The following is a 25,046-nucleotide window of genomic DNA, read 5'->3' as shown; positions in this document are numbered from 1 at the left end:
AGACTCAGGGGCTGATGGGGGGTTGCGGGGAGATGACCCACCACTGAGAACAGAGGAAAAGAGGGGAGAGAGAAGCTCATTGAGGCTGACAAGCCCCATAGAGCCGTCGGCCGAGTAGAAGTAACAGGAAACCTGGCTGCTAGCAGCCTGAACCTGAAGTAACTTGTGTTTCTCAGATGAGAGTCCAGAGGTAAGCTGTGTGGGGGCTGGTTTGGTTGTCATCCAAACGCAGCTCCATTGTTACAAACCTGCTGCCTCTTTACCAGGGCTTGCAACTGTATCTAAACCGAGCGGCCAAGGGTCTTCGGGGAAGGTGCTTTGATCTGAGAAGCACAACCTGGCACAGATCCCCAACAGTCCCAGCAAGTGGTCAGAACTGGATCTCATGTTTGCTGCCGCCATCTTTGACGTAAGGGGGGGTTCTCCATCCCTTCAGAACCTGGGTGGATTCCGCCTGGATGGCCAGCCATGGCTTGCAAGATGGTTTCACGGGCTGCCTGCGCTCCTTGAAGCTACAAGGGGCCTAGTGTTGACTTCTCGAGGTCTGGCTCCCTCACGTTCTTAGGCCAGAGGACAGCCAGTGTTGGGGACAAGGAATCAGAATTTCCAAGGAGTCATGCAGAGCCCTGACGACCTCTACCCCTCCTGGTGTGACAGGCAAGAAGCTAAGGTTCTCTGTCCTTGCCAAGGCCTGCCAGGTGCCTCTGCCCCAGCTTCCCTTCTCCTCACCCAGGCAGTTCCCAGGTCTCAGTGGAGCAGTAGTGCTGGGATTAAAGGCGCCCTCTGCCAGTTCTATCCTTTGCACATTTTTATTAGGCAAATAGCATCCGTGAACTGATCAGCAAGTGAGTTCATTCGCTTCAGAGGATGAGGCAGGTGTCGACATGAGGGAAGCCCAGCCTGTTCCATCTGTAGAGCCTGAAACTCTTAATCTCAGGGTCCTGGGTTTGAGCCCCACGTTGGGCGCCATTATGTTGCTGTGTCTAGTAATTTTTGTTATTAGCCTTATAATGAATACGGCAGTTACTGTATAACCCGCTATTATAATCAATAAGACACCTGCTTAGGCTTTAGATTCGCCTTTGATAGGGCAGACAATTCCACCTACGCTCTCTCGTATCCCTCAGCCCCCAGCCCCCACCATCTGCTTTAACCATTCCTGATTGGGTTGCCTCCCATCCATAATTCCATAAATACTTGCTTATTCTTCATCTGGATCTTTCCTTTGCACGTCTTCTCGGAGTTCTTCCTCCTGGCCCACGTGGTTCCTTTTCCATGCTAACCCATCGTGGCTTCCTCCTTCCTTCCTCCTCTTTCTGTCTGTCTCCTTCCCACGTTCCTCTTTGCCCTCCAAGCCTGAGGCCCTTAGCCACAACTGCCCCATTTGCCCTGCCCAGGTGTGTCGGCTTTTCATTGGTCAAACAGGAATACGGTTTCAGGCTGGGTTACAAACATCATTTTGGGCCTGATCTTGGGGGTCAGTAATTATCGTCAGGATACACAGCGCCAGACCAACCCCCATCAGGAAGCCATGGAGAAGACAAAGCTAGCACAAAGGATCATGGTAGTGCAAGGGCGGGGGTCCCAGCGGAGATGGGGGGCTGTAAGCCGTAACTTTGGGAGTCACAGGAAGGAGTTCTGGTTTACTGTTCTCAGAGCACTGGGGATGGACCTTGTTAAACAGGAGTTGTGATTAACTGTGCGGACAGGCCTCCGGTTGCTGAGCAGACTCCAGGCTGCTGGGGAGTGGGGGTGCATCAGGAAGTAGATGTGTTTCCAGGGAGGCCAAGCGGAGGATGGTGAGGGTAGCATGGGGATAGCGGACAGGTGGGGAGTGGCTCCCACGGAGTAGAACAGGTACGGCCTCCGGGGAAGCCAGCAACGAGGTCACTTCCTGTTTCCAGTCTAAGCTGGCCGCTAGTGGCTCACACCTGCTCGGAGAAGCAAGCGAGTGACCTGCTTCCCTCCCCCGCCCCTTCTTGTACCGACAAGAAGCTGAGGTGTCGCATGAAGCTGCCCAGGGTGGCAGGTGGCGGTGTGGCCATGCAGGATCCCAGCCTGCCTGCTCCTGAGGGCACAGCTCTCTCCCCTGACCCTACGACTCAGCAGGGACAGTTATGCCAATATCCCAGAGCGATAGAAACGCTGCCAGCCCTAGAAGGCTCTCCGGGCGCCCTGGGAGAAGCGCTCATTAGGCCTGGCAAGGTTGTTTGGCAGGGAGACGGCATGGCCAGGCAGGGAATGAGTGGGATGTGGAGGCAGTGGTGGGTGCCAGAGGCCAGACGCTCCTGGCCAGTCTCCCTTGACGACTTCCTCCTGTGACAGGTGGGGGAGGCAGACATCTGATGTGCCAGTGGGATGGAAGGGCACAGGTGGCATTTCCCGTGGCCCTGGGAGAGCGCAGGTTATGTGACATAGGTGTACCTGGGCAGCCCCGGTGACTGGGACTCTGGAGGTCAAATCTGTCCCTTCCAGGGGTATGAACTGGCACCTGCAGGGTCAGTCGAATGTCCCAGGTTAGGTACCCGACAAAGGACCTGGCCAGTTAGGTGAGGGGTCACCCCTTCATCGACTCCACTGCCCAGATGTTTGGCATGAGATTGATTTTGAAAAGCGAGGTGATATCAGTGTGCTCTCCCGAGGCTCTCTGTGCGTCTGTCATTGGCTACCTGGTGTCAGTTCATCTGTCCCTCGCACCAGAGGCTCGTCTCATACTGGCTGTCCTCCTGCCTCAGCCTCCCAAGAGCTAGGCTCCTCAGTACCTCCCTCCCACCTGCTCTTTCTTTCTTGCCGTGCTGGGGATTGAACCTGGGGCCTTCCACATACTGAGTGAGTGCCCTGCCACGGAGCTAGAACCCTTTGCTTTGTGTTCTTCTGAGATAGCCAAGTTGCCAGACTGCCTGCCGCTGAACTCACTATAGAGCCCAAGCAGGCCTTGAATTTGTGACTTTCTTGCCTCAGCCTCGCAGGTGGCTGGGATTACAGGCCTGGCCTGCCCAGTTTAGCCTTTTCCTAACATTTGCAGCCTCGTGGCTTTCTCTGAGAATCGGATGACAAAAACAGAACAAAACTGCAACACTCCCGCACCAGCATCAGTCCGCTTAGTTTCAGGGGTCCATGGTCCCCACTGAGGGCCCTGGGGCCCAGGATAGCTGAAGTACAAGCTGTTAGGACACCTTCTCAGCGGCAGCTGAGCGCAAGCTCAGCGCACCCGTGAGAGAGACCCGGGGGATGCAGTTACCGTATCCAGCGCTCAGGCAAGGGCAGGGGTGTCTCCTCAGACTGGGACTCCGGCCCAGCCCCAGCCCCTGGCCCACTTCCCTAGGGCCTCTCTGCTGGCAAGTGTCACCCTCAGGCCCCTGTAAGGGAATCCCCTATCACCTTCCTCCAGAGCCTCAGAGGCCTGGACCTCACAGCCTGGTGACGTTTCTCCTAGCCTCCCGAGTTGGAAATGAGTCCTCGGGGGTGGCAGGAAGCAAAGGGCCTTGGCTCTGCTTTCCCAGCCTCGGTTTAAGGAACAAAAGAAAGCCAAGCTCCAGGCTGCTGAGCAGACAGCTGAAGGGTTTTATGCTTTTTTGGGGGGAAAATTTTGTCTGTTGGAGGCATTTTTTTCCTCTCTTTGAGCTCTCCTAAAGTAGAAAGCGGAGGAAAACCACGTAAGGTCTAGTTTAGTCTGGCCTGGTCAGTGCTTCACGGCTTGGGCCCTGCTTGGGATGGAAGGTCTCACAGGCTGCTCTGGCTGTGTGCCGCTGGAGGCCTCTCTCTCTCCCTCCCTCTCTCTCTCTGAGCCAAGAGTGCCCAGTATGGCAGGTGAGGGTTAGCGGGGACCTGGCAACTGTGAGGGTGTCTCGGGAGATGAATAAACGTTTCTGTGGGCCTTTGGCATCCCGTGGGAGTCTGAGGGTCTGATAAGATCTCAGTGCCCCCTTCAGGTCAGGGTAGGGCCTGGCTTCTTGGACCAGCCAGGGTAGAGGTGGCTCGTCAGTCTTTCTCACCCGTGAGCCTGGGCTTTCTCAGAAGAAATGTCTGCTCTGACCAGCACAGGCTGGTGAGGACTGACCCATAGGAGCCAGGTAACACATTAAAGCAGCCCTAGACTGTACCAAGCCCCATTTTATAAGTGGGGAAACTGAGGCCTGACATAGCCACGTCAGCCTCACAGAGCCAGGATGTGATCCTGCTTGCCTGTCTGTAGCCAGGGGTTGGTTGGGGCATGAGTGTCGCCCTGGGCAGCCCTGGCTGTCCTGTCTGGCTTTGGTTTTGTTTTCACCGTGTAGCCCAGGTTAGCCTTTAATCTGTGGCGGTCCCCTCGGCTCAGCTTCCCATGTGCTGGTATCACCAGCGGACGTTGCCACGCCTGGTTTATGCGGTACGCGGTGCCGGGGAGCCAACCCAGAGCTCTGCGTGTGCTAGGCCGGCCCCACCCACTGGCTCCATCCTGCGCCGCTGGTCCCTCATCTCCGTGTTCCTCCGCACTCAGCCTGCACTGTGCGGGTCCCTTCCCTGGAGGGGCCCAACATGGTGAAGGGGCAGGGGTACCCACAGTCTCTCCGGGTATCCTGCACCGTCCAGGGTGACTGTCGCCCCAGGCTTATGGAGAATCCGAGGCAGATCGGACGGGGAGCCGCCGGAGCCGGGAGCCGTACTCTGGTTCGTTCTTTGTTCGGTGCAGTGCTGTGGGTTGAACCCAGAGCCTCGTGCATACTGGGATGGCCTTCTGCCACTGAGCTACACCTCCAACCCGGACTCTGACTCTTGGTCTAGCTGTGGGCCTATGGCCCGGCTACAAAGTGGATAGCTGCATTTATTCATCCTCACTTGTCTCTCTCCCTCCCTCGCCCAGGCTGAAACCTAGGGGCTTCCTTTTTCTTTTTTTCTTTTTTCCTCACTAGCCTAGAAATGACTAAACTTGAGCCTCACCACCGAGACTGGGAGGAGGCACAGACCTTGGGGGAATCCGTTCAAGTTCTGTCCCCTCAGCCTATAGGAGGCCACCAGGGAGGGTGGAGGCTGGGCACGCATTCCCTGGCTATTGCTGTCGCTGGCTGCACTGTCCCCGGAGCAGGACTTTCCGCCTGCTACCGTCTGGAAGTGGGTAGTGAGCATGAGGGGCAGCCGCTGCGTCCCTCCAGCTCCAGGGAGACAGGCGACATTGACAGCTTCTAGGGCAGGAAGGGTGGACCCCTGCCCTCTGGTGACAGTCTCCAATGGGCTGTGTAGCCTCCTGATGACGTGTGTGGAGGGACAGCACTCTACAGAACAGGGCTCCCCAAGCCTCATCTTCCACCTTGCAGCTGGGACCACACCCACCCAGTGCTGACCCGGCAGGGGGAGGCTCCAAGGGCCGCTCAGGGTCCTTCACCCTCATCCCTCATTAGCCAACTCCTCCTCTTCCAGCCTAAGTCTTGGATCCATGAGTGAACTCTGTTTTGTTTGTTGGTGGCTGGGTCCCCTGTAGCCCAGGCTACCTCAAACTCACTATGAAGATGACCTTGAATTCATGATCCTCCTGCCTCAACCTCTTGAGTTCTGAGATCACAGGGCTGCTACACCTTGTCTGGGCTTTTGGAAACAGGATTCAACCCATGTGCCCTAGGCTGGCCTTAAACTCCATCCTCCTGCCTCAGCCTCCCAAGCACTTGGATTATAGATGTGGGCCACCCCACCCAAAGTCAGCTCTGGTCTTGACCTTGGAGGGATCTTGTATCCCCTTGGAGGAGTCATTCGCTGATTACTCAGTGAGGAGTCACTCATTAATTCCTCCCTATGCACAGGACTAGGGAATTGGCATCCTGGGAGACCAGAGGCTAAACAGACACTTTCTGGTGGGTCATATTTATCATTCATTCATTCATTTATTATTTTTGAGGGACAGAGAGGTGATAGAAAGAAAGGTCTAAGAAGGGCTGATTTCTGAGGCTCACTAAGATTTGGCTAATGAGAATGACCAGGGTCCAGAATGCCATGGTGCCAGTCTGAAGGCGCTGTGGCTATGGTGTGGATGGGGAGCACTTCAGATGGTAGGAAAGCAGGGCCTGGAGCAGCCTCAGGGCCTCCCAGCATCTTTTTTTTTATTTTTATTTTTGAAGACAGGATTGCGTGTAGCCCAGGCTGTTCTGATTCACTGCATAGCCCCAGGGCGACCTTGAACTCCTCAGTCCCGTCTCCCTCTCCTCTCCCCGCGTGCTAGGGTGAAGACATGGGGCACCCTGCATGGTTCCCGGCATGTAATGAGGTTGATCAAGTGTGCTGAGGAAACCTTCTTCCCTTTCCATGTGTCTGAGGCCGGGCCGGAGGCTGTCTCCAGGCTCAGCACCAGCCTTAGGCCCCGACACCCCGCCCCCTCCATCCCTGCTAATTTCTGCTTTCTCTCCTCTTTCAGGAACCTTTTGGACAAAGACATGTTTTCCAAGTCTGACCCATGTAAGTCCTGCTCTGGCAGAAGCGGCCTGATAACTAGGTGTAGGGGTGTCTGGGTCAAGAAGGCCTCTGTCCTGTGAGCCCCAGCTTGGCTGACCATAACCTTGGATAGGTCTCTGGCCTCCACAGGGCCTCAGTTTCCCCATCAGTGAAGAGGAGCTGGTGGTGGTAATAGGCCTCGTGGGATTGTTTAGGCATCCTCACCATACCCGCCACTCAGTCCTCCATCACGCCCACCTGCCTCACACCTAGGACCCTTCCCACGGTGGAGCAATTGATGGCCCTTGAGTTCCCTCCTAAGAGACGGGCCGAGGTCCCAGGCCCCTTCGCCAAGCCGACTGCCAGGTGGCACTGTGTAGAGGCCCATTGTGGAGCGGGGGACGTAACTCCATGGCCGGGTGCTTGTCTAAGGATCCGGGGCCAGTCTCAGTACTACAGAAACAACTGACCCATGGCGGTCTAGGCTTGGGGGCCAGGCTCACTCACCAAGACCCCAGCCGCCTCAGTATATGGCCACCCTTTCCCCAAACCCAGCTGAGCAGCGTAGGCTGAGGCTCTGACTGTCCCTCTTGACCTGAGATAGTAACCCATGTTTTTGTTTTTTCTCTTTTCCCCCCAGTGTGCGTCATGTACACGCAAGGGATGGAGAACAAGCAATGGAGGGAGGTAGGTGCCGCCCCGCCCCTTGACCACCCAGGGAGCACCAGTGTGCCGTTGGTTCCTCTGTGGGCACCCCGCCCGCAGCACCAGAGGCTGGCAGGGCCAGCAGAGGGTGTGGAGACTGAAGACGGACCAGGCTGGGCCTGTTCTCGGGGAGCTCTGGTAGAGGGGAAACTACCACCTGAAGTCCCACGAGCCTGGCTACGTTGTTTGCTTTGCTTAACCGAGACAACAGCTCAGAGGAAGGAAGATTGATTTCGGCTCACATTTCGGGGCGGGGGGCCCCGTCTAGCGATGGCTGCTTGGCCTCATGTCCTTGGTTGGGGGGGCATGGAAGACAGGAAGGAGAGAGCACCCAGGGGCACAGCCCCACTGGCCTGCGTCCTCCACTCCACCCCGGCACCCAGGAACTCCATAGGTGACCTGTATTCAGGGGCTCCCACCGCTCACTCAAAAGCAAAAGAAACCCATCCGTTAGCTCAGAGCCCTGGTGATCTTACTGATAATCTCTGGAAACTCCCTTCCAAGAACACCTAGAAGCCTGCTTTACGCCGAGCAGCAGTGGCACACGCCTTTAATCCCAGCACTCAGGAGCCAGAGACCGGAGTATCTCTGTGAGTTCAAGGCCAGCTTGGTCTACAGAGCAAGTTTCGGGACAGCTAGAACTATAAAGAGCAGCCAGTGTCGATAAAAGAAGAAGAAGGAGGAGGAGGAAGAGGAGAGATGTGATGGGTTCATAAACTGCTATGGCTAACAGCTCACATACTTTGGCACCGTCGCCCTGTTGTCCCGGTGCTGAGTGTGTGGCTTCTCTGTAGTAACTCTCTATCCGCATCTCTTTAACACTATAGCCATCCGGCTCACAGCTTCAAACGTGCTTCTTTTCTGGCCGTGCTGTGGTTCCCAGATCTATCTGCCTGCTTCTTGCTTCTAGCTCTCCCTGTAAGCCTGGCTAAAAGCAGCCAGCAGTGTCCATGCCGTGGCCCGGATGCCTCGAGGTCTCGATATCTCCTCCATCACATTGACGGGTCTATCCCTTTCAACTCCAGCCTTTCCCAAAGTCTCAGAACATGGATAAGGTTCCCACAAAGTCCTGGCTGGAACAGGCTTGTGGATGGCTCTTCACCTGAAGTCCCACGAGCCTGGCCTTGACTGGCATTGCTGAAGGTCTTCCGGGCTCCCAGCAGAACTGTCAGTTACAGCATCCTTGGGTTTCTTGCACCTCTTGTGACATTCCCAGCTCCGTCGCAGGCCGGAGGCTCGAGAACCATGGTAGTTTAGTCACCCGCTTCTCTGGTACCGATTTCTGTATTAGAACTAGTTGCATAACTGTCGAGCTTACCCGAGGAAGTTCATTTATGGGGGGTGGGGGAATTGTTAACTTCTGCTCATGGTTGTAGAGGGTTCGGTCCGTGCTTGCTTGTCCCCCTGCATTTGGGTAGGAGAGGAACTTGTGAAGGGAGAGGCGTGGTGAATCGGGAGGAGGAGGAAGGGGTCCTTGGGCGAGATAGAACCTAGGGCTGAAGAGGCGGCCGAGCCGTTAAGGGCACCCGCCACTCTTGCAGAGGCCCCGAGTTCAGCTCTGAGCAACCGCACCAGGCAGCTCACAACTACCTGCAACTCTAGCTCCAGGGGTTCGGATGTCCTCTTCTGCGGGCCTTGCACATGCCCCCACACGGATGGCACACGGGTCTCCTCCAGCCTCAGGGCCTCTGTACATGCTCCGCACCATTCTCTTCTCTTCTCACAGGGGTGTACCCTGTGCCCCCTCCACAGTTTCATCAGATCCTGACTCCTGGGCCACCCATCCTAAGGCGTTTCCCAGAGTAAGGCCTCCATCTCCGTCTCACACACACCCTTGTCACTTGTTTGTTGGTTTGGTTTTGTTTTTTTAACCATCAATTCTAGCATCAGTATTTATCTCATCACGTGTCAGTTCCACAGGCCAGGGGCTTTCCACGCTCTCTGCCTGCTGTCCCTGGCACAGCGCCCAGCACACGGCAGGCACTCAAGGAAAGATCAGGAACGGTTTAGGCTTGCAGGATATGACGGCTGCTGTCCTTTTCTCTCCTCGGCCTCCTTGCCCCTCACTGGGCTCCCAGGCCTTCAGATGCAGAGGAGACCCAGCTAGAGGAACACGATGGTGGAGACGAATGCCCCCCGCAGGAGGCCCCGTCTTCCTCGTTTGACACAAGAGCTGCCCCTCCTGACTCTTGACAAGGCAGGGCAGAATCGAAGCGTGGAGGGAAACGTTACTTTCTTTCTTTCATGCTGGGAATGTGCAGTTCCTTTGGCCTGTTGCTAAGGGACTGAGGGACTTCCAGGGACTGTCAGGCTGTCTGAGGTGGCCGAGGGTCGAGTCTGTTACTGCTGCTGCTGCTGCCGCAAGCAGGCTAATGAACGAGACGGGAAAGGGTTGGCTGAGGCTGCAGCCTCATGGCCCTGGCCATCTCACCTCATCACCCTGTCATTGGCTCCTAGGAAGGAGGTATTGGGGGGGGGGAACCTCTGCATAGAGACTGCCTGGCATCTCCAAAGAGAGAAGGAAGCCCAGGCTCCCAAGATCCTGACGTGATGGAAATGTCCATCATGAAGCCGGATTTAGCGGAAGCCGAGGGCAGGGGGTGTGGACTGAGTCTGAGCAATGGCGCTCCTTCCGCCGAGGCTGGCTGGCGTGTGGCTCTTCCCTCCCTAAGACGCGAAAGCCGCTGAAGCGTGAAGCACACTGCTAGGGAACGTTTAGGCCGCATAAGTGGACTAATTACTTCTGGGGCCTTTCGGCGGAGCTTCCAGCGCGGAGCACAGGCTCGGTGATTCATTAGCGCGAGTCTGGAAGGACCTCTTGAGAAGGGCTGCTCTGGCAGACTGTTAATTACACGCTGTAATTGAAAACCATCTCCGTTAGGTCCAGGGCCTCCAATTGTCCAGGCTTCTTCGGGGCTCTCCCCCCCACACCTGCACCCCCCTTCTTGCCCCAAAGCACACAAGCAAGGCAGGGCCTGGGCACGCTTGAGCTTTGCTTGGGGCTCCAGGCCTTTGTGGAGGTGGGGCCCGGACTGGGTTCCAGAGAAGATGAGGATTTGGAAAACAAGATGGCGGCAGGAGAGATCCCTCGAGCCTTACACACAACAGTCGCCATAGAACGCTGGCCTGAGGCCAGGCCTTGCTCTGAGGTGGCTCTCTGCCTGTTAGTGAACATTTGCAACACACAGCATTTGTGGATGCCAGACAGCCATTTACCAGGGGTAGGGGAGCAGGAAAGGCGAGGGCGCAGCAGAGCACGTGTGAGTGGGGACTCACAACTGAGTGTATGTGTGTGTGTGTTTCTGGAGTTTGAGGCTAGCCTGGTCTACATAGTTCCAGGACAGCCAGGGCTGCATAATGGAATGACACTTGTCTCACAAAACAAAGGTTATATTTATTTGGGTTGGGGGAGGGACATGTATCCCATGATGCTTGGCTGTGTACGCACAAGCTGTATCCATATGAGTGCAGGTATGTACACACCGTGACACACATGTGGCAGTCAGAGGTTTACTTGGGACTGGTTTTCTTCTTTCACAGTGTAGGTATCAGGGACCGAGCTTAGGTCGTCTGACTTGGGACAGGCGCCTTTACCCACCGAGCCCGGTGTTTTGATGTTTTGAGACACCATTTGAATCTAATGTAGAAACCACCGTTCAAGGAACAGAACAGGAGCCAAAGACCCTTCGGCACTCTCTGGCTCTGCCCCTTGGCTGGCCCCAGGCCGTGAAGGCAGTCTTGGTCGGAGAGATCACTGAGATTTGTCTAGAAACGCTGGGTTCCAAGGAAGTCATAAGGCAAGCACACAGGAGCAAAAGTGAATAGTTGTGGGGGCAAGAAGACGAATGAGCCAGCCCATCCAGGCCGTGTGCCCTTGGGGAATTGCTGTAGGCGATAAGAATGGGTGTTGGGCTATAGAATGTTATTATTATTTGCTCTATAATTATTTCGGCAGGATTGTTTAACCCGATATCGCAATCAATAAGACACAGACACCTGTTAGATTTTATGATTGCCTTAAAACACTCGGGCCACGAAGCCAATTCCATCGACGCCGTCTCAATAACCTCACCACCCACCTCCCAGCCCCCGTCCAATGCCATCCGCCTTAACCACCCTCATCTGGTCTACCTTCCATCCATTATCTTATAAATAATTGCTCATGTTCTTCATCTGGGCCTTTGCACATCATTATTGGAGTCCTTCCTCCCGGCCCATGTCGTTTCTTCTCCATACTAACCCATCCTGGCGTCCTCCTCCCTTACTGTCTGTCTCCTTCCCGTGATTCTCCTCTTCCCAAATCCCAGAACCTTAGCCACACCTACCGCCTTCTGTCCCGCCCAGGTTTTAGTCCTTTTAATCAACCAATCAGGAATAATGTCTTAGGCAGGTTTACACATCAAGGATAGGTGTATCCAGGCAGTCCCCAGATCTCGAGGGCCGGTAAATAGCATCAAAACACAAACACCAGACCAACCCCCAACAGGGAATGTAATAAAGGGGTGGAGGGCCCAAGAGATGCCGTTGGCTGCTCTTGAGGAGGACTTGGGCTCCGCTCTCAGCACCCACATGGCAGCCGCAACCACCTCTACGGTCACGTCTGGTGGAATCCGCTGCTCTCTTGGCCTCTGTGGGCTCCTGCACATAAACTCACAGAGATGCACACACACCCAGAGCCCTGCTCGCTAGCTTCACTGTGTGATCCCATTTCATCCATGCCCTAGGAGGAAGAAGGGCTTTCCCAGCAGACAGGAGCCAGCTCGGCCACTGCACCTGCGGGTGTGTTGCCCGGAGGGGGCAAGGTGCCGCTCTCTGACCATGCTGGAACTTGGATGCTAAGCCTCCTGTGACGAGGAGGGCCCAGGGGGTCCTGAACCTGCCCACCAGCAGCCCATCCTGGGAAGGAGGAGGCTGTTGTCCCAGGCCCTGCCCGTCAGCTTTTAGCTGACTTCTACCGTTCGGGTCATTTTTATGCCTTCCGAGAAAGCCCGTCTTCTCAGAACCTAAATGTGTCACGACATTTTATGAAAATGGACTCTTGAGCTGTAATTTTAGCTTACAAAATTAAGCACTATCGGTGTTCAGCCCTGTCTGGGCCTCCTGAGTGTCCTCAGGTGGCCAGTGGGGTAGAGGCTCAGAACAGATCATTTGAGAAGAGAGGCGTTGCGGGGACCCTGAATTTGAAAGCGTGTGTGTGTGTGTGTGTGTGTGTGTGTGTGTGTGTGTGTGTGTTGGGGGAGGGTCCTGCTCCTCCCTCATCAGCCGGCTGTCCAGGCTGAGGTCCCCATGGCAAGGAAAAGATGGGAGGCAAGGCCTCGGGGTTTTGATCAGCCCATAGCCCCCGCAGGGCCTGCAGCCCAGGCTGTCATAGCAGCGTCTGCCCTGACACCACTCAGCGTGCAATCCCAGACTGTCAACACGTGAACATGGGCTTGGAGCGGTGGCTTGTGGGAATATTCAGGCTGATCTTCCGGGGGCTGCTGGACACGTGATGTCACATGGCCGTGCTGCCCCAGGCATGTCTCGGGCACCGATTTAGTCTGTTGAAGCGGCTGTAACAAAAGCGCCATAGACGGCATCCTAGCTTTGCTTCTGCCGCTGTGAGGAAACATCCCGACAAAACGCAATTTAGAAGCCGGGCAGTGGCATCGGGCACGCCTGTAATCCCGGCCCTCGGGAGATGGAGGCAGGCAGATCTCTTAGGTCGAGGCCAGCCTGGTCTACACAGTGAGTTTCAGGCAGCCACGGCTACACAGAGAGACCCTGTCTCGGATAATCGGAAAAGAACAGAAAAAAGGCAAGTTGGGGAAAGGAGGGTTTGTTTCAGCTCACAGGTTATAGTCGGTCATCACGGAGAGGTCAGGGCGGCAGGGACTTCAGACAGCTGGCCACGGCCCATCCACAGTGAGGAGCAGGGAGAAACGAACACTTGGGGAGCATCCTGCTCAGCCAGCTCCCATACCCCGGAGCCGGGAACGGTGCCACCACCACTGTCAGGCCGACCTCTGTGGCAGGCGTTTCCCGCCTCCTTCAGAACGACTGTGGAATCGCCGAGTCTCCCCTGCCAGACTTCCCTCAGCTCAGAGTTGCCCAGGTTCCATCTCTGGGACCCACGTGGTAGGAGGAGGTTACAGACTCGGACAAGGGTGTCCCCCGACCTCTATCCGCACGCATCGTGACACACACACGCCTTTACACACCAAATACATGACTGCAGTAAACAAACGTCACTAAGCCTGCTGTGGCCTGACAGGGCACTGTCACGATGCCCCTTCACAGCCTGTCTTTGCCGCTTGACTCACTCGATTCCTGGGCCTTGGGTTTTTGGTTTGGTTTTGTTTTATTTTTAATTTTTATTTTATGTGCATTACTGTGAAGGTGTTAGATCCCTTGGAATTTGTGTTATAGTTGTGAGCTGCCATGTAGGTGCTGGGAATTGAACCCGGGTCCTTTGAAGAGCAGACAGCGCTCTTAACCACTGAGCCATCTCTCCAGCCCCTTGGTTTTTTGTTTGTTTGTTTGTTTGTTTTGTAATGGGATCCTGTGTGCCAGCTCCCTTGGCAGGGATCATGTGGCAGGCGCCTGTTCACGCTCAGTTCTGTGCCCTCTGACAGGCAGAGAGATGGCTGTGTCCCTGTCCTCCCTGGGCCCTCACTGCACCGTGGTGAGGCTCCGAGGGTTCCTGTTCCGCCCAGCAACTCGGCTAGAAGGTGGGCTGGTCTTCTGAGCCGGGCTCCCTGCCTAGACCCACTGAGTGGGCTTTCTGTCCCACTCTGAAGCTGTGCGTGTACGCGTGTGCATGTGTATGTGTGTGGGGGTGTGATTACATGCGCACACATGCTCCTGCCTGAGCTATAGAGAATGTCGTCCCAGAGTCAGATCCTGAACCGGCTTCACCTGCCTGGCAGGGAGAACTCAGGGGAGGTCGTCGGTCCACCCATTTCCACAACCTGACGAGGCCCAGGAAGGGTGGCACAGGGTGGGAGGACTGGCCTGGCAGCCGAGTTCATTGGCAACCGCTCTTCCCCCAGGGAACGGGACCATTGACCAGAGTGTGTGGGACAATGGCTGATAAGCAGCCGAGGGGTTTTGGCAGGAAGCAAAAAGGATGTGTCTTTCATCCTAAACTCTAGGCGGCTTAGGATGAAAGACACATCCTGGCTGGAGAGGACACCTGCGCCATCCTGCTCCGGGTGTGGGTCTCCTCCCCCAGCCAGGGGTGCCGGTCATAACTGTGTCCTCCGCACCCCGATGCCCAAGCAGGATAGGACACCGGGTGGGCGACGCTGAGCCCGGAGGACCGTGACTTCTCCCGCTGGGGATTCCATCCTTCCGGCCCAGTTTGCCTCACGGTACCAGGAGGGGTACCACAGCCAGGCCATAGGCTGTCGGCCCCACAGCAGGGCCCAGCTCCCAGCCTGGGCAAGCACCCTTCCTCTTCCTGCTCTCTGAGGCAGACACGGCTCTTGGCCTCTGGTTTTACTCCGGGTGAACGTGAGTCATGACCGGCCGGGACTGGGCCCGGCAGCCAGGATTTCCAGTGACCTGTTATTTGGGAGCCGTCAGTCCTGTGTGAGAATTGCCGAGCAGTTGGGGCTGGGTTGGAGAGCAGCTTGGGACGGAAGGCCCGGTCCATCGGCTCCTGGCCTCCGCGGTGTGTGTGTGTGTGTGTGTGTGTGTGTGTGTGCTCTGCAGCTGGGGGTGTGCTCTGCAGCTTGGGGGGTGCTCTGCAGCTGGGGGCTGTCTCAGAAGCTCCAGCCGCAGTTTGGGAAAGGCGAGCGCTGCCTCCTGTGTTTGGGGGGTGTCGCTTTTACTGCTGTTCAGGCTCGCAGAGCGCCGTCCCCTCATTACCGAGGCAGGGGGACACCTGTGCCTCTTTCTCTTGCCTGCTGGGTCCCCTTGGCACTCCTCACCCTCCGTATAAAGCGGGTACCGTGGTGGTGTGTCCTCCTGAGGTCCCAGGGAGACTGAGCAGAGTCATGGCAGTGGAGGGGTCACAGTGCAAAGCTGGGGGAAGAGAAGAGCCCGGGCAAGGGGTGTGGACGGGCGCTTGGGCTGGTGGCTGGCCCACTGGGCCCTGTCCAGGGCCGTTTCCTATCTGGCTGCTGAGCCTGCCCAGAATGGCCAGTCTCCTGTCCCGCCTCTGCTTCCTCGTCAGTTAATTGAAAGGATTTGGGCTCCCAGCCACATAGGCTTTAGATCCTAGGGTAAGCTTGCCATGGGAGAGTTCAGAGTCGTGTGTGCGCGTGTATGCTAGTGTGTGAGTGCAGGCTGTCTGAGCTGCTGCGTCCATACGGGGGTCAGAGGCCGACCTTGGGCGTCAGTCCTCACCTCCACCTGGCCTGAGGCAGGGTCTGTGTCTGCTGTCTGCTGCTGCGCACACCCAGCTAGGTGACCCTGAGACCGTCCAGGTTTCTTTTTTGTCCCCTTATGGCCCTAGGATTCGCTCACAGAGGTGAGCGGCCACGCAGGACTTCGAGTGGGGTCTGAGAATTCACACTCAGGTCCTCACGCTTGCACAGCATGCGCCCACCCCGTGAGCCCACCCCGTGAGCCATCTCCCCAGCGGCCCCTGTCAATCTGTGACCACACCAATTCCTTGTTGGTTTGGGACTACCCTGCCTGGGTTTGAACTCTGTTTTTATGCCCAGTAGCTGTGGGGCCTCAGGCACCCCCTCGCCTTCTCTGAGCCTTCTCTCAGTTCACTTGTCTGTAAATTGGGGAACCTCGGTCCCCACTGCCTCATTAAGCATTTATGGGGACTGAATCGATGCATGGAAAAAGCTTAGCGTGTAGCACACAGTGGAGCTGCACAGGCATCCTGCTAAAGGAATGACGTTTCTGAGACAGCCTCACGTAGCCCAGGCTGGACTGGACCTTGGGTTTCTGATCCTCGCCTACGCACCCACAGATGCTGAGATTATAGGCCGCTGTGCCCAGCCTGCAGAGTTGTCGGTACTGGGCAACACAGAACAGGCGCCAGGCAGATCCCCGAATATTCCCTCCCTCCCCTGGAGCCTCAGGGAACCACGAGCTCTGTGTTGCAGAGGTTACAGAAAAAAAAAATAATAATAATAAATAAGAAGCTCCAAACCCTCAGTGTCCCCATGGGAGGTCTTGGATGGGACAACAGCACTGAGAGTTTCTTCCATAGGACTGTCAACGGCAGCCTGAGAGATGGCAGCTCATTCCTTCTTCTGTCTGTCTTTGTTTGTTTCTTTGTTTGTTTCTTTGTGTCTCTTTTCTTTTCTTTCTTCTTTCTTTCTTTCTTTCTTTCTTTCTTTCTCTCTCTCTCTTTCTTCTTCTTCTTCTTCTTCTTCTTCTTCTTCCTTCCTTCCTTCCTTCCTTTCTTTTTTTCTTTCTTTTCTTTCTTTCCAGGGACTTATTATATAGCCATGGCTGTCCTGGAACTCTGTGCTCTGTGTAGATCAGACTGGCCTCAGACTCACAGAGATCTACCTGTGCCTGCCTCCTGAGTGCCATGATTAAAGGCGTGTGCCACTATGCCCAGGTCTCCCGTTTCTTAAAAAAATATTGCATTTCCTTTATTTGTGTGTGTGTGGAGGGGGGGATGTCAGGGTGCCTATGCCATGGTGAGCTTGTGGAGGTCAGAGGACGACTTTAAAGGTATCGGTTCTCTTTTACCCCGGGGGTCCTGGGAATTGAACCCGGATCATAAGGCTGGGCAGCAAGCACCTTTCCAAGCCAGCCGCCTCGAGGGTCCTTACCCACCTCTTAGGTGGGGCAAGTGTTGCACAGTGGATTTGAGCAGGACAGAGTGAGGATGGGGGCTACCCTTGTGACCTAGTGGGCTGGAGATTGTGAGAGGGAAAAATCCAGATTGGCATCCGGCGGGAAGGAGTGTTGCCTCTGACGTCTGCTGAGGAGGTTTTTCACGGGGGGGGGAGGGGGGAGGTTTGAAGGCATGGGCGTGGTTGAAGATGTGTTGGACGGGACAAGCAGCAGTGGGGAGCTGCTCCCACTGTCCACTGCGGGGTCAGTGAGGGTACCGCGGTGTCAGGGGGAGGTGAAGGTGGGCCTTGAGGCTGGGAGAAGAGGCCCCACCCCTGTGTCTGTCTGCCTGTGTTTCCCAGGGTCTTCCACAGCCAAACCCACTGGCAGGCTTGGAACAGCCTGTGCCCTCCTCCCCGACAACCCACTGTCCTGACAGGCCGGTCCCTGAGGCCTCAAGTGGGAGCTTTAAAGGAGGCTGGGCTTGGCTGACCAGGGCTCAGACACCGTGCCCTGACAGGTTCTGAGGATGCTTGGACACCGGCGCTCACCTGTACCCAGAAATGCCACACAATTCGTCTGTGAGGCAGAGCCGCTTGGGAACCACTTAATTTGTTCCCTGAGGACGGTTCAAGGCCTGCCTCTCCCGAGGGTCTCACTGGACTGGATGATCTGCGGTTAATGCCGCTTAATTGGTGTTCTTGGGGCTTCGTCATCGGAGCCCTTGGGAGCAGCTTCCTCCAAAAGCTTCACTCGGGCCCGTGGCCAGGGATGAGGCCTTTCAGAGGCTGAAGGCTCTCCTTTCCAGGCTCCTTTGGGCTTGTGCTTTTTTTATTCTCCCCATAGGAGAGAATTTTATTCTTTCCCATAGGAGGCGTCCCAGTCCTGAGGTCAGGGATCGCCTCCCCCCTCCCCGACATTGTTCATCCTTCTCAGATACCCTGGAAGGCCCTCTAACCTTCTGCATCCTGTGCTGAGTCCCTGGCTGCGCACTGCCTGAGTCACTTGGAGTCCTCTGCTTGCCTGGGGGCTGCTTAGGGGTCGTGGCACTCCTGCGACACAAGACCCCTTCGCCCAGAGCTTGGACCAGCGCTGGCTCAGAATGGACTAGAGGGATGGACAGGTGGTTCTGAGAAAGTGTCCAGGCTCCGGGTTCAGGACGGTGAGGGGCCTGGCCTCCTCCCCCGCCCCACCAAGATGGGGTGCACACAGCGGTTAGGACACAGGGTCTGACACTCATACTTCACCTCCCCAAGGCCATTCTGCCAGAGCTCTGCAGTTCTTTGTGAAATATGGAGACACACACACACACACACCCTCAGCACCATCAGTTCAGTTGTGTTCCTGCCTTCATTAGCAGACGTACACATTGAGCCTGGCAGGGAGCCGGTGGCCTCTGAGACACTTTCTTAAATCTGAATTTCAGAGCGCACACCCCTCGCTGTTATTAGTCCAACTAATGAAAACCCGTAAAGCCTCCGTGGCGGGCCCCTGGGCTGCTGCTTTCGCCGGTGCCGTGTGTATATGTTAATTACAGCCGAGTCCCAGGAATCCTTCAAGCGCCTCCACGTTTCCAGGGGCCTCCGGAGCCCCCTCCCCTCCCGTTTCCAGGGGAACCCTGTCCCCGGCTCCAGCAGTGAGCAGTCTCCAGGGAATCCCCCCCACCCCCCGTGGAACCTTCCAGTGCCACTTCCAAAGCGGCTGCTGTCATCCTCCCTGGCGAGGGTTTTCCGGGGAGTGTGGGCCGGGGCTGCCAGCCCTGGGAGGGGGCATCTGCCAGCCCTGGCTGGGGGCATCTGCCAGCCCTGGCTGGGGATGCTCCGGGGCTACAAGCGTTGAAGGAGAGCAGCAGGAAGTCTGATCTTTCCAGAGACTTGTCTAAGACAAGTGTTTACCTGCAGGACTTCCCCGAGGAAGCCATTAGGAGAAATTTTCCTCTTGTCTGAAGACAGGAGGTTCACTTAGAAGGGGCGGGGGCAGGCGGGAAGTCCTTTGCGGCGGGCGCCATGTTGGCGAGGTTGTTATGGAATGTGACCCCAGGGGCCGGGGCCCCACTGCTCGCCCCCAGCGGGACCGTCCACACTGCTTGGGAAAATAAACCACCCTGTCTGATTTCCATCGGTTCAGATGTCTCCCTCCAGTCAAGTGTACAAAAAAACAGCACGAGTTCCCTGCTGTGTGGCCGAGGGCAGGTTCCTTAACCTCGCTGATTTGTCTCCGAGCTCGTGAGCCGGGCAGTAACCCTGGGAGTCTTCACGAGGATGGCATGAGAGAGCTTAATGACCCGGCTGATCTGTGGACCGTTCAGCAGAGGCTCGGTAAATGTTAGTTTTCTCCCTGCCTCCCGCTGGCCTCCCTCATCAGCCGCTGGCAACCCTACCCGCTCTTGAGCAGAGTCCGGGGACCCTCCCTGGCTGGCACACGGTTGTTTGGGCCCCACGCACTTCGAACTGACTTTAATTGGCCCCTGGCGGGGCTGAGTGTGGGTGTTTTTGTTGTTGTTTCTTTAGCACCTGTTAAAGCATGAATTATTATATTATTATTATTATTATTATTATTTAATTCTCACACAAACGTGAAATGAGCACAGGACAAAAATCCGTTTAGTTTGCCACACCCCACTGAGACAGAGAAAGCAGCCCCCAGCAAGGCACAGCAGCTAGTGATTCTAAAACAACAAGTGTGTGGGCCGATGATGGGAGCCACAAGGGAGGCCATCTTGCCCTGCGCATGCCGAGCTCGCCTGTCCGCGCAGGCTGGGTAGGACACTACACTGGAGCTGTGTGTATGTGTGTGTGTGTGTGTGTGTGTGTGTGTGTGTATGTGTGTGTGATTCTTTTACATGTGTGAGTGCATGTTATTCTTTTCACAGGTGATTGTTTATGCGTGAGCGTATGCGTGATGCGTGTATGTGTGCCTGTGCAGATGCCGGAGGAGGGTGGTGAATGGCCTCCTCTGTCCGTCTCCGCATTTTCCTTTGAGGTGGCATCCCTCCCTGCACATTAGGGCTTGTGTTTTCCTGACGAGGCTAGGCAAGCCACAGATCATCCCACCACCGCCTCACATTGGATCTGGGCTTCCAGGGGTGTGTGGGATGCCTGGCTTGTTATGTGGGTGCCGGGATCTGACCTCTGACCTCTGATCTCATGCAGAAAGTGCAAAAAGCTTTTTTTTTTTTTTTTTTTTAAGGGTCAGGCCGTGAGGACAATAGATCAGGCTGGCTGCAAGCTCACTGTGTAGCTAAAAGATGGCCTTGAACTCCTGGCCCCCTGTTTCCACCTCCTGGGTGCTAGGATTCCAGGTGTGCCCCGTCACACCCGGGCACGGGAGGCCGAGCTATGCTCCAGGGCACCGTGGCTCTTGGTGACTGCGCTGTGTCATAGGTGTTTGTTCACGAGTGACGCCGAGCGTGATGGAGACGTCTTCGGGTATAGCGTCCGCGTTCTGCTCATCGTAGCTCAGCATGGACCCAGCCCGGCCTATGCTAAGGTCTCAGAAACTGGATAGAGCCTCGGCGTGGCTCTTGGCTCCATGGTCAAGCGCTTGCCTAGCATGGGCAAGGCCCTGGGCTGACCCCCCAGCTCCGTCAAAGCAAGCAACCTGTGTGCGATACAGAACAGGCGCGAATAAGGTTGGGAAGGTGTGGGGTGCGGGTGGGAGGCAGCTCAGTCTCCATCCTTTAAAGGGACCTCACAGTTGTGACAAGACCGAGAGTCATCCGGCTCCTCGTCCTCCACCCTGGAGTGTCTGCGTGAGCCAGTCTTATGCAGGTCTCATCTCCCGCACAGTACGTGTGGCACCACGTGACCCAGCCTGGCTTGTGCCTTCGGGTCAGCAAGTCTCGGCTGCAGGTGTTAGCATATCCGCCAAGGTGCCTGGGCAGGTGTGCTGAGGTGTGCTGCCAAGAGATCATGCCAAGCAAAAGATCTGACTCAGGAGGGTTTGGGGGGAATGGGGGGACAGGGAGTGAAAGGCTGTCTCAGAGTAGGGACATGACAGAGAGACAGATAGAAAGATCGGGAGCCAGAGAGAATAAACAAGACACACAGAGAGAGACATCTGGGGCGTCCAGGATCCTTTAAAGGGCCGCACAGGGAAAGTGCGTGACTCCTGGGATGTTGGAAATGTGCCTGGCGTGGTGGCAGCAGGGCGTGACGTGAGTCGCTGACAGGCAGGCTGATGGAGTGCGCCTGGACTACGCTGCGGTCCTAGACAAGCTCACGTGGCTCCTCCGGGCTTCCGTCTTCTCCTCTCTAAGATGGGGAAGGCCCCCGCAAGGCGTTACGTAGGACTAGGGCGCAGGTTGTTCAAAGTGGATCTGGGTATCGTGTGTGCTCACGGCTCAAAAGAGGGGAGAGGAGTTCCGTGAGTAGTTTCCAGGCCATGCACGGCGATAAGAGCGAGGGGTCAGGGTGGGGAGCCATGGCCTCAACCATCCGGAGTTAGTGCATGTGCAGGAGGTGGCAGGAGATGAGAAAGCATGAGGTTTGCAGGAGAGACAGGACCCGGGCGGGGGCGCTGCGAAGCCAGGATTGCCATGGCCAAAGCGGGAAGGCACTAAATCTCTTGCAGCTGCTGGCTCTAGGGGAGTGAGCGAGCAAGACAGGCCAACCCCAAGGAACCCCCAAGATGGACGCCCCACGGTCGACAGCACAGTATTCTGAAGGGCATCTTGTAACTCGTGTATATTCTGCTTTTTGGAAGTGTGTGGTCAAACTGGGTCCCGTGGCACACACCTGTGATCCAGGCACCCCTGGTTGTGGAGGCTGTCAGAGACCACAGTGGGCTACATAGGGTTGCCACAAGTTCAGCGATGGCTCTGAGAAGTGAAACCTTTGGGGTGGAATATCTAGGAGGTTCCCTAAGGAGGCAGCATCAGCAGCGGGACCTGAGGGATCGCAGGACCTGCGTGCTGGCTAGTTCTATGTCAGCTTGACATGGCTGTCATCAGAGAGGAAGGTGCCTCAGTCGAGAAAATGTGTCCATGAGATAAGGCTGCTGGCAAGCTGTAGGGCATTTTATTAATTGGTGATTGATGTGAGAGGGCCCAGCCCATTGTGGGCGGCAGTCCTGGGTTCTGTAAGAAAGCAGGATGGGGCTAGAGAGATGGCTCAGAGGTTAAGAGCACTGTCTGCTCTTCTGGAGATCCTGAGTTCAATTCCCAGCAACCACATGGTGGTTCACAACCATCTATACTGGGATCTGACGACCTCTTCTGGCATTCAGGTGTACATGCAGATAGGGCATGCATATACAATAAATAAATGGATGGATGGATGGATGGATGGATGGATGGATAGATAGATAGATAGATAGATAGATAACACTTGAAAGGAAGGAAGGGAGGGAGGGAAGGAAAGAAGGAGGAAAGGAAGGAAGGAAGGAAGGAAGGAAGGAAGGAAGGAAGGGAGAGAGAGAGAGAAAGGAAGGAAGGAAGGAAGGAAGGAAGGAAGGAAGGAAGGAGAAAGAAAGAAAAGGAAAGGAAAGGAAAGGAAAGGAAAGGAAAGGAAAGGAAAGGAAAGGAAAGGAAAGGAAAGGAAAGGAAAGGAAAAGAAAGGAAAAGAAAGAAAGCAGGCTGACCAGGCCAGGAGCAACAAACCAGTAAGCAGCAACCCACCATGGCCTCTGCCTCAGCTCCTGCCTTTAGGTTCCTGCCCTGTTTGAGTTCCTACACTGACTTCCTTTAATAATGGGCTGTGATGTAGAAGTGTATAAGCAGAATAAACCATTTCCTCCCCCTGTTGTTTTGGTCATGGTGTTTCACCAAAGCAACTGCCTGGCCATGAAGGGAGGGTAGACAGAGGTCACGGCATAGGCTAAGGGCAAGATCGGAACACAAAGGAGCACTCGGGTATGACCCCATGCCTGGAGCTCATGCCTGGAGAGGGGGGAGGGAGGGGTCGGAGGAGAAGCCTGCGGGAGGCAGCCAGCACCCAAAGCCTGAAGCCTAGTGCCTGGGGCTGGCCCTGCTCCCACCGGCTCCCTCTCTTGCAGTTTGGACGCACTGAGGTCATTGATAACACGCTCAACCCGGACTTCGTACGCAAGTTCATTGTGGATTACTTCTTTGAGGAGAAGCAGAACCTCCGTTTTGACCTGTGAGTGGAAGGTGGGGCACACACACGGGGTGGGGGTTGGGGGGCCGGACTGGGACCGGGGGTTGACTGGGTACAGGTGGAGAGGCAGGGATGTTCCGGGAGACCAGGAAGATAAAAGCGACAGGTGAGATGTACCCCTAGCCTCGCTAGGGTGTGGGAAAGGGGGTGCCAGACCTTACCCAGCATTAGTCTTCATTAAGGGGACGCTGGGCGAGGCGTCTGACTCTGGGAGCATCCATGTAGCAATGCAGGTGTCTGCCGCTGCGCCTTTTTCTCCTGGCCTCCCAGGCACCTGCTGGCCTCTCCCCATGGTGTGTGTGTGTGTGCGTGCGTGCGTGCGTGCAGGAACTTAGGAGCTAACCTGGAAAAGCCAGAAAGGTCTCATTCTGAACAAACACCACCCATGATGTGACAGAGAAGTCACCTGGTGATAGTCTGGGGAGGCAAAGTGCTCAGGAGAGTGAGTGGTGACCCCCAGCCTCAGCAGGCGCAGCATAGTGCAGGGGAGGTTGCTGGAGGAAGGGCTGCAGGCAGGACCCCCGGGAGAGCAGGCTGCAGCGAGAGAGGCAGGCCAGCCGGCTGCCCACTCAGGAGGAAGTAGCCGTGCCTCCCTCTCTCAGGAGTGACCAGCTCAGTGCAGAGGCAGGGCCCCGGGTGAGGAGAGAGACAGACAGACAACACTGAGAAAACAGACAGCTGGGAGTGATGGGTAGGATGACCCAGCCACCTGTGACCCGACCACCTGTGACCCTGCCACCTGTGACCCAGCCACCTGTGACCCTGCCACCTGTGACCCAGCTACCTGTGACCCAGTCAGGGTACAGGATGAGATAGAATACAAGATCAGGACAGGATGAGCCTCCAAGACTCCCCGAGCTCACAGTGACAGAGCCCACTTTTTAGGGTGTGGGGGCCCCTGACTCTACCCACCCGGGGTCCTACGCAGGCCTAGGTGGGGTATCCCCTGCCTGCCTTTACCATTTCTCTGTGTCCCTCGTAGATACGATGTCGACTCCAAGAGCCCGGATTTATCTAAACACGTGAGTTCCACCCACCACCGCCCAGTGAGCCCAGGCTGTCTTTTTTTTTGGGGGGGGGGGTTCAAAACAGGGTGTTTCTGTGTAGCTCTGGCTGTCCTGGAGTCGCTTTGTAGACCAGGCTGCCCTTGAACTCACAGAGATCCACCTGCCTCTGCTGGGGTTAAAGGCGGGTGCCCCACTGAACCCGGAGCCTGGAGCCTAGTGCCTGAGGCTGGCCCTGCTCCCACCAGCTCCCTCTCTTGCAGTTTGGATGCACTGAGGTCCAAAGGGATGGGGGAAAGAGCTGACACCAGCCTCCAGCCTCCTCTCTTAAATGCCATATTCCGGCTAGGCCCTGGGCTTCCCTCAGAGAGCATGTACCCAAGGCTGCACACTGTCTCGTCAGTGGGCAGGTGGGTGGCCCTGAAGGAGGTGGCTGACGCGGGTCTCTTGTGCCCCGGATACACAGGACTTCCTGGGCCAGGCCTTCTGCACCCTTGGCGAGATTGTGGGGTCCTCCGGGAGCCGCCTGGAGAAGCCTCTCACGTAAGTGCAGGGTGGCTGCGGCCTGCTGCGTGCCCTCCCTTGTGATGCCCTTGTGTGTTCTCCCCACCCTGCCTCAAGCCCCCTGTGGCAGAGCACCAATGGCCGGGCTCCCAGAGCGAGAGAGGGGCTCTCCCGCCCTGCTCCGTCCCGCCCTCCCACCCTGTTATTTCCGAGAACTAGCTGGTCAGTTTGCAACCGTGCCTCTCTCTCCTCTCTCCTTGTGTAAGGAAGAGACCAGAGAACACACACGGGGGGGGGGGGGAGCTGGGGCCCGCAGCCAGCAGGTGGGAAAGCTGGGATTTGAACCTGGCCTTCATTTGCACAGCTCATCCCTTGACTTAGTGGGGCCTTCTCACCCCTCACCCCCGAGGCACGGGGCTCCTGGGGAGAGCTGTTACCCTGAGCGGCCTTGGCGTCAGGCCTGGGGGTCTCCAGGATCCCCACCGTGCTGCTGAGGGTGGCTTGTGTGCATGCGTGCTCATGTATGCACATTTGTGTGTGCATTATCCTAAGGAAGCCCTAGGGACAGGGCCCAGGCAATGACCAG

At 56.3% G+C, this 25,046-nt stretch overlaps 1 protein-coding gene across 3 annotated transcripts in view; it reads left to right on the top strand.

The window, feature by feature from the left end:
- Cpne5 (copine 5) overlaps window positions 1-25,046 on the top strand; it is a 71,728-nt gene that overhangs the window by 5,175 nt on the left and 41,507 nt on the right. For all 3 annotated transcript variants that reach the window (XM_021633466.2, XM_021633468.2, XM_021633467.2), the window contains exons 2-6: window positions 6,383-6,423; window positions 7,040-7,086; window positions 22,831-22,934; window positions 23,935-23,974; window positions 24,423-24,499. In XM_021633466.2, the coding sequence (XP_021489141.1) occupies window positions 6,383-6,423; window positions 7,040-7,086; window positions 22,831-22,934; window positions 23,935-23,974; window positions 24,423-24,499 (309 nt within the window). The remainder of the gene's footprint in view (window positions 1-6,382; window positions 6,424-7,039; window positions 7,087-22,830; window positions 22,935-23,934; window positions 23,975-24,422; window positions 24,500-25,046) is intronic.

The sequence above is a fragment of the Meriones unguiculatus genome, chromosome 16 (genome assembly GCF_030254825.1).
Source record: "Meriones unguiculatus strain TT.TT164.6M chromosome 16, Bangor_MerUng_6.1, whole genome shotgun sequence".
Taxonomy (NCBI): domain Eukaryota; kingdom Metazoa; phylum Chordata; class Mammalia; order Rodentia; family Muridae; genus Meriones; species Meriones unguiculatus.
The sequence above is the reverse complement of the archived record's forward strand: the minus strand, read 5'-3'. Positions and strand labels throughout refer to the sequence as shown.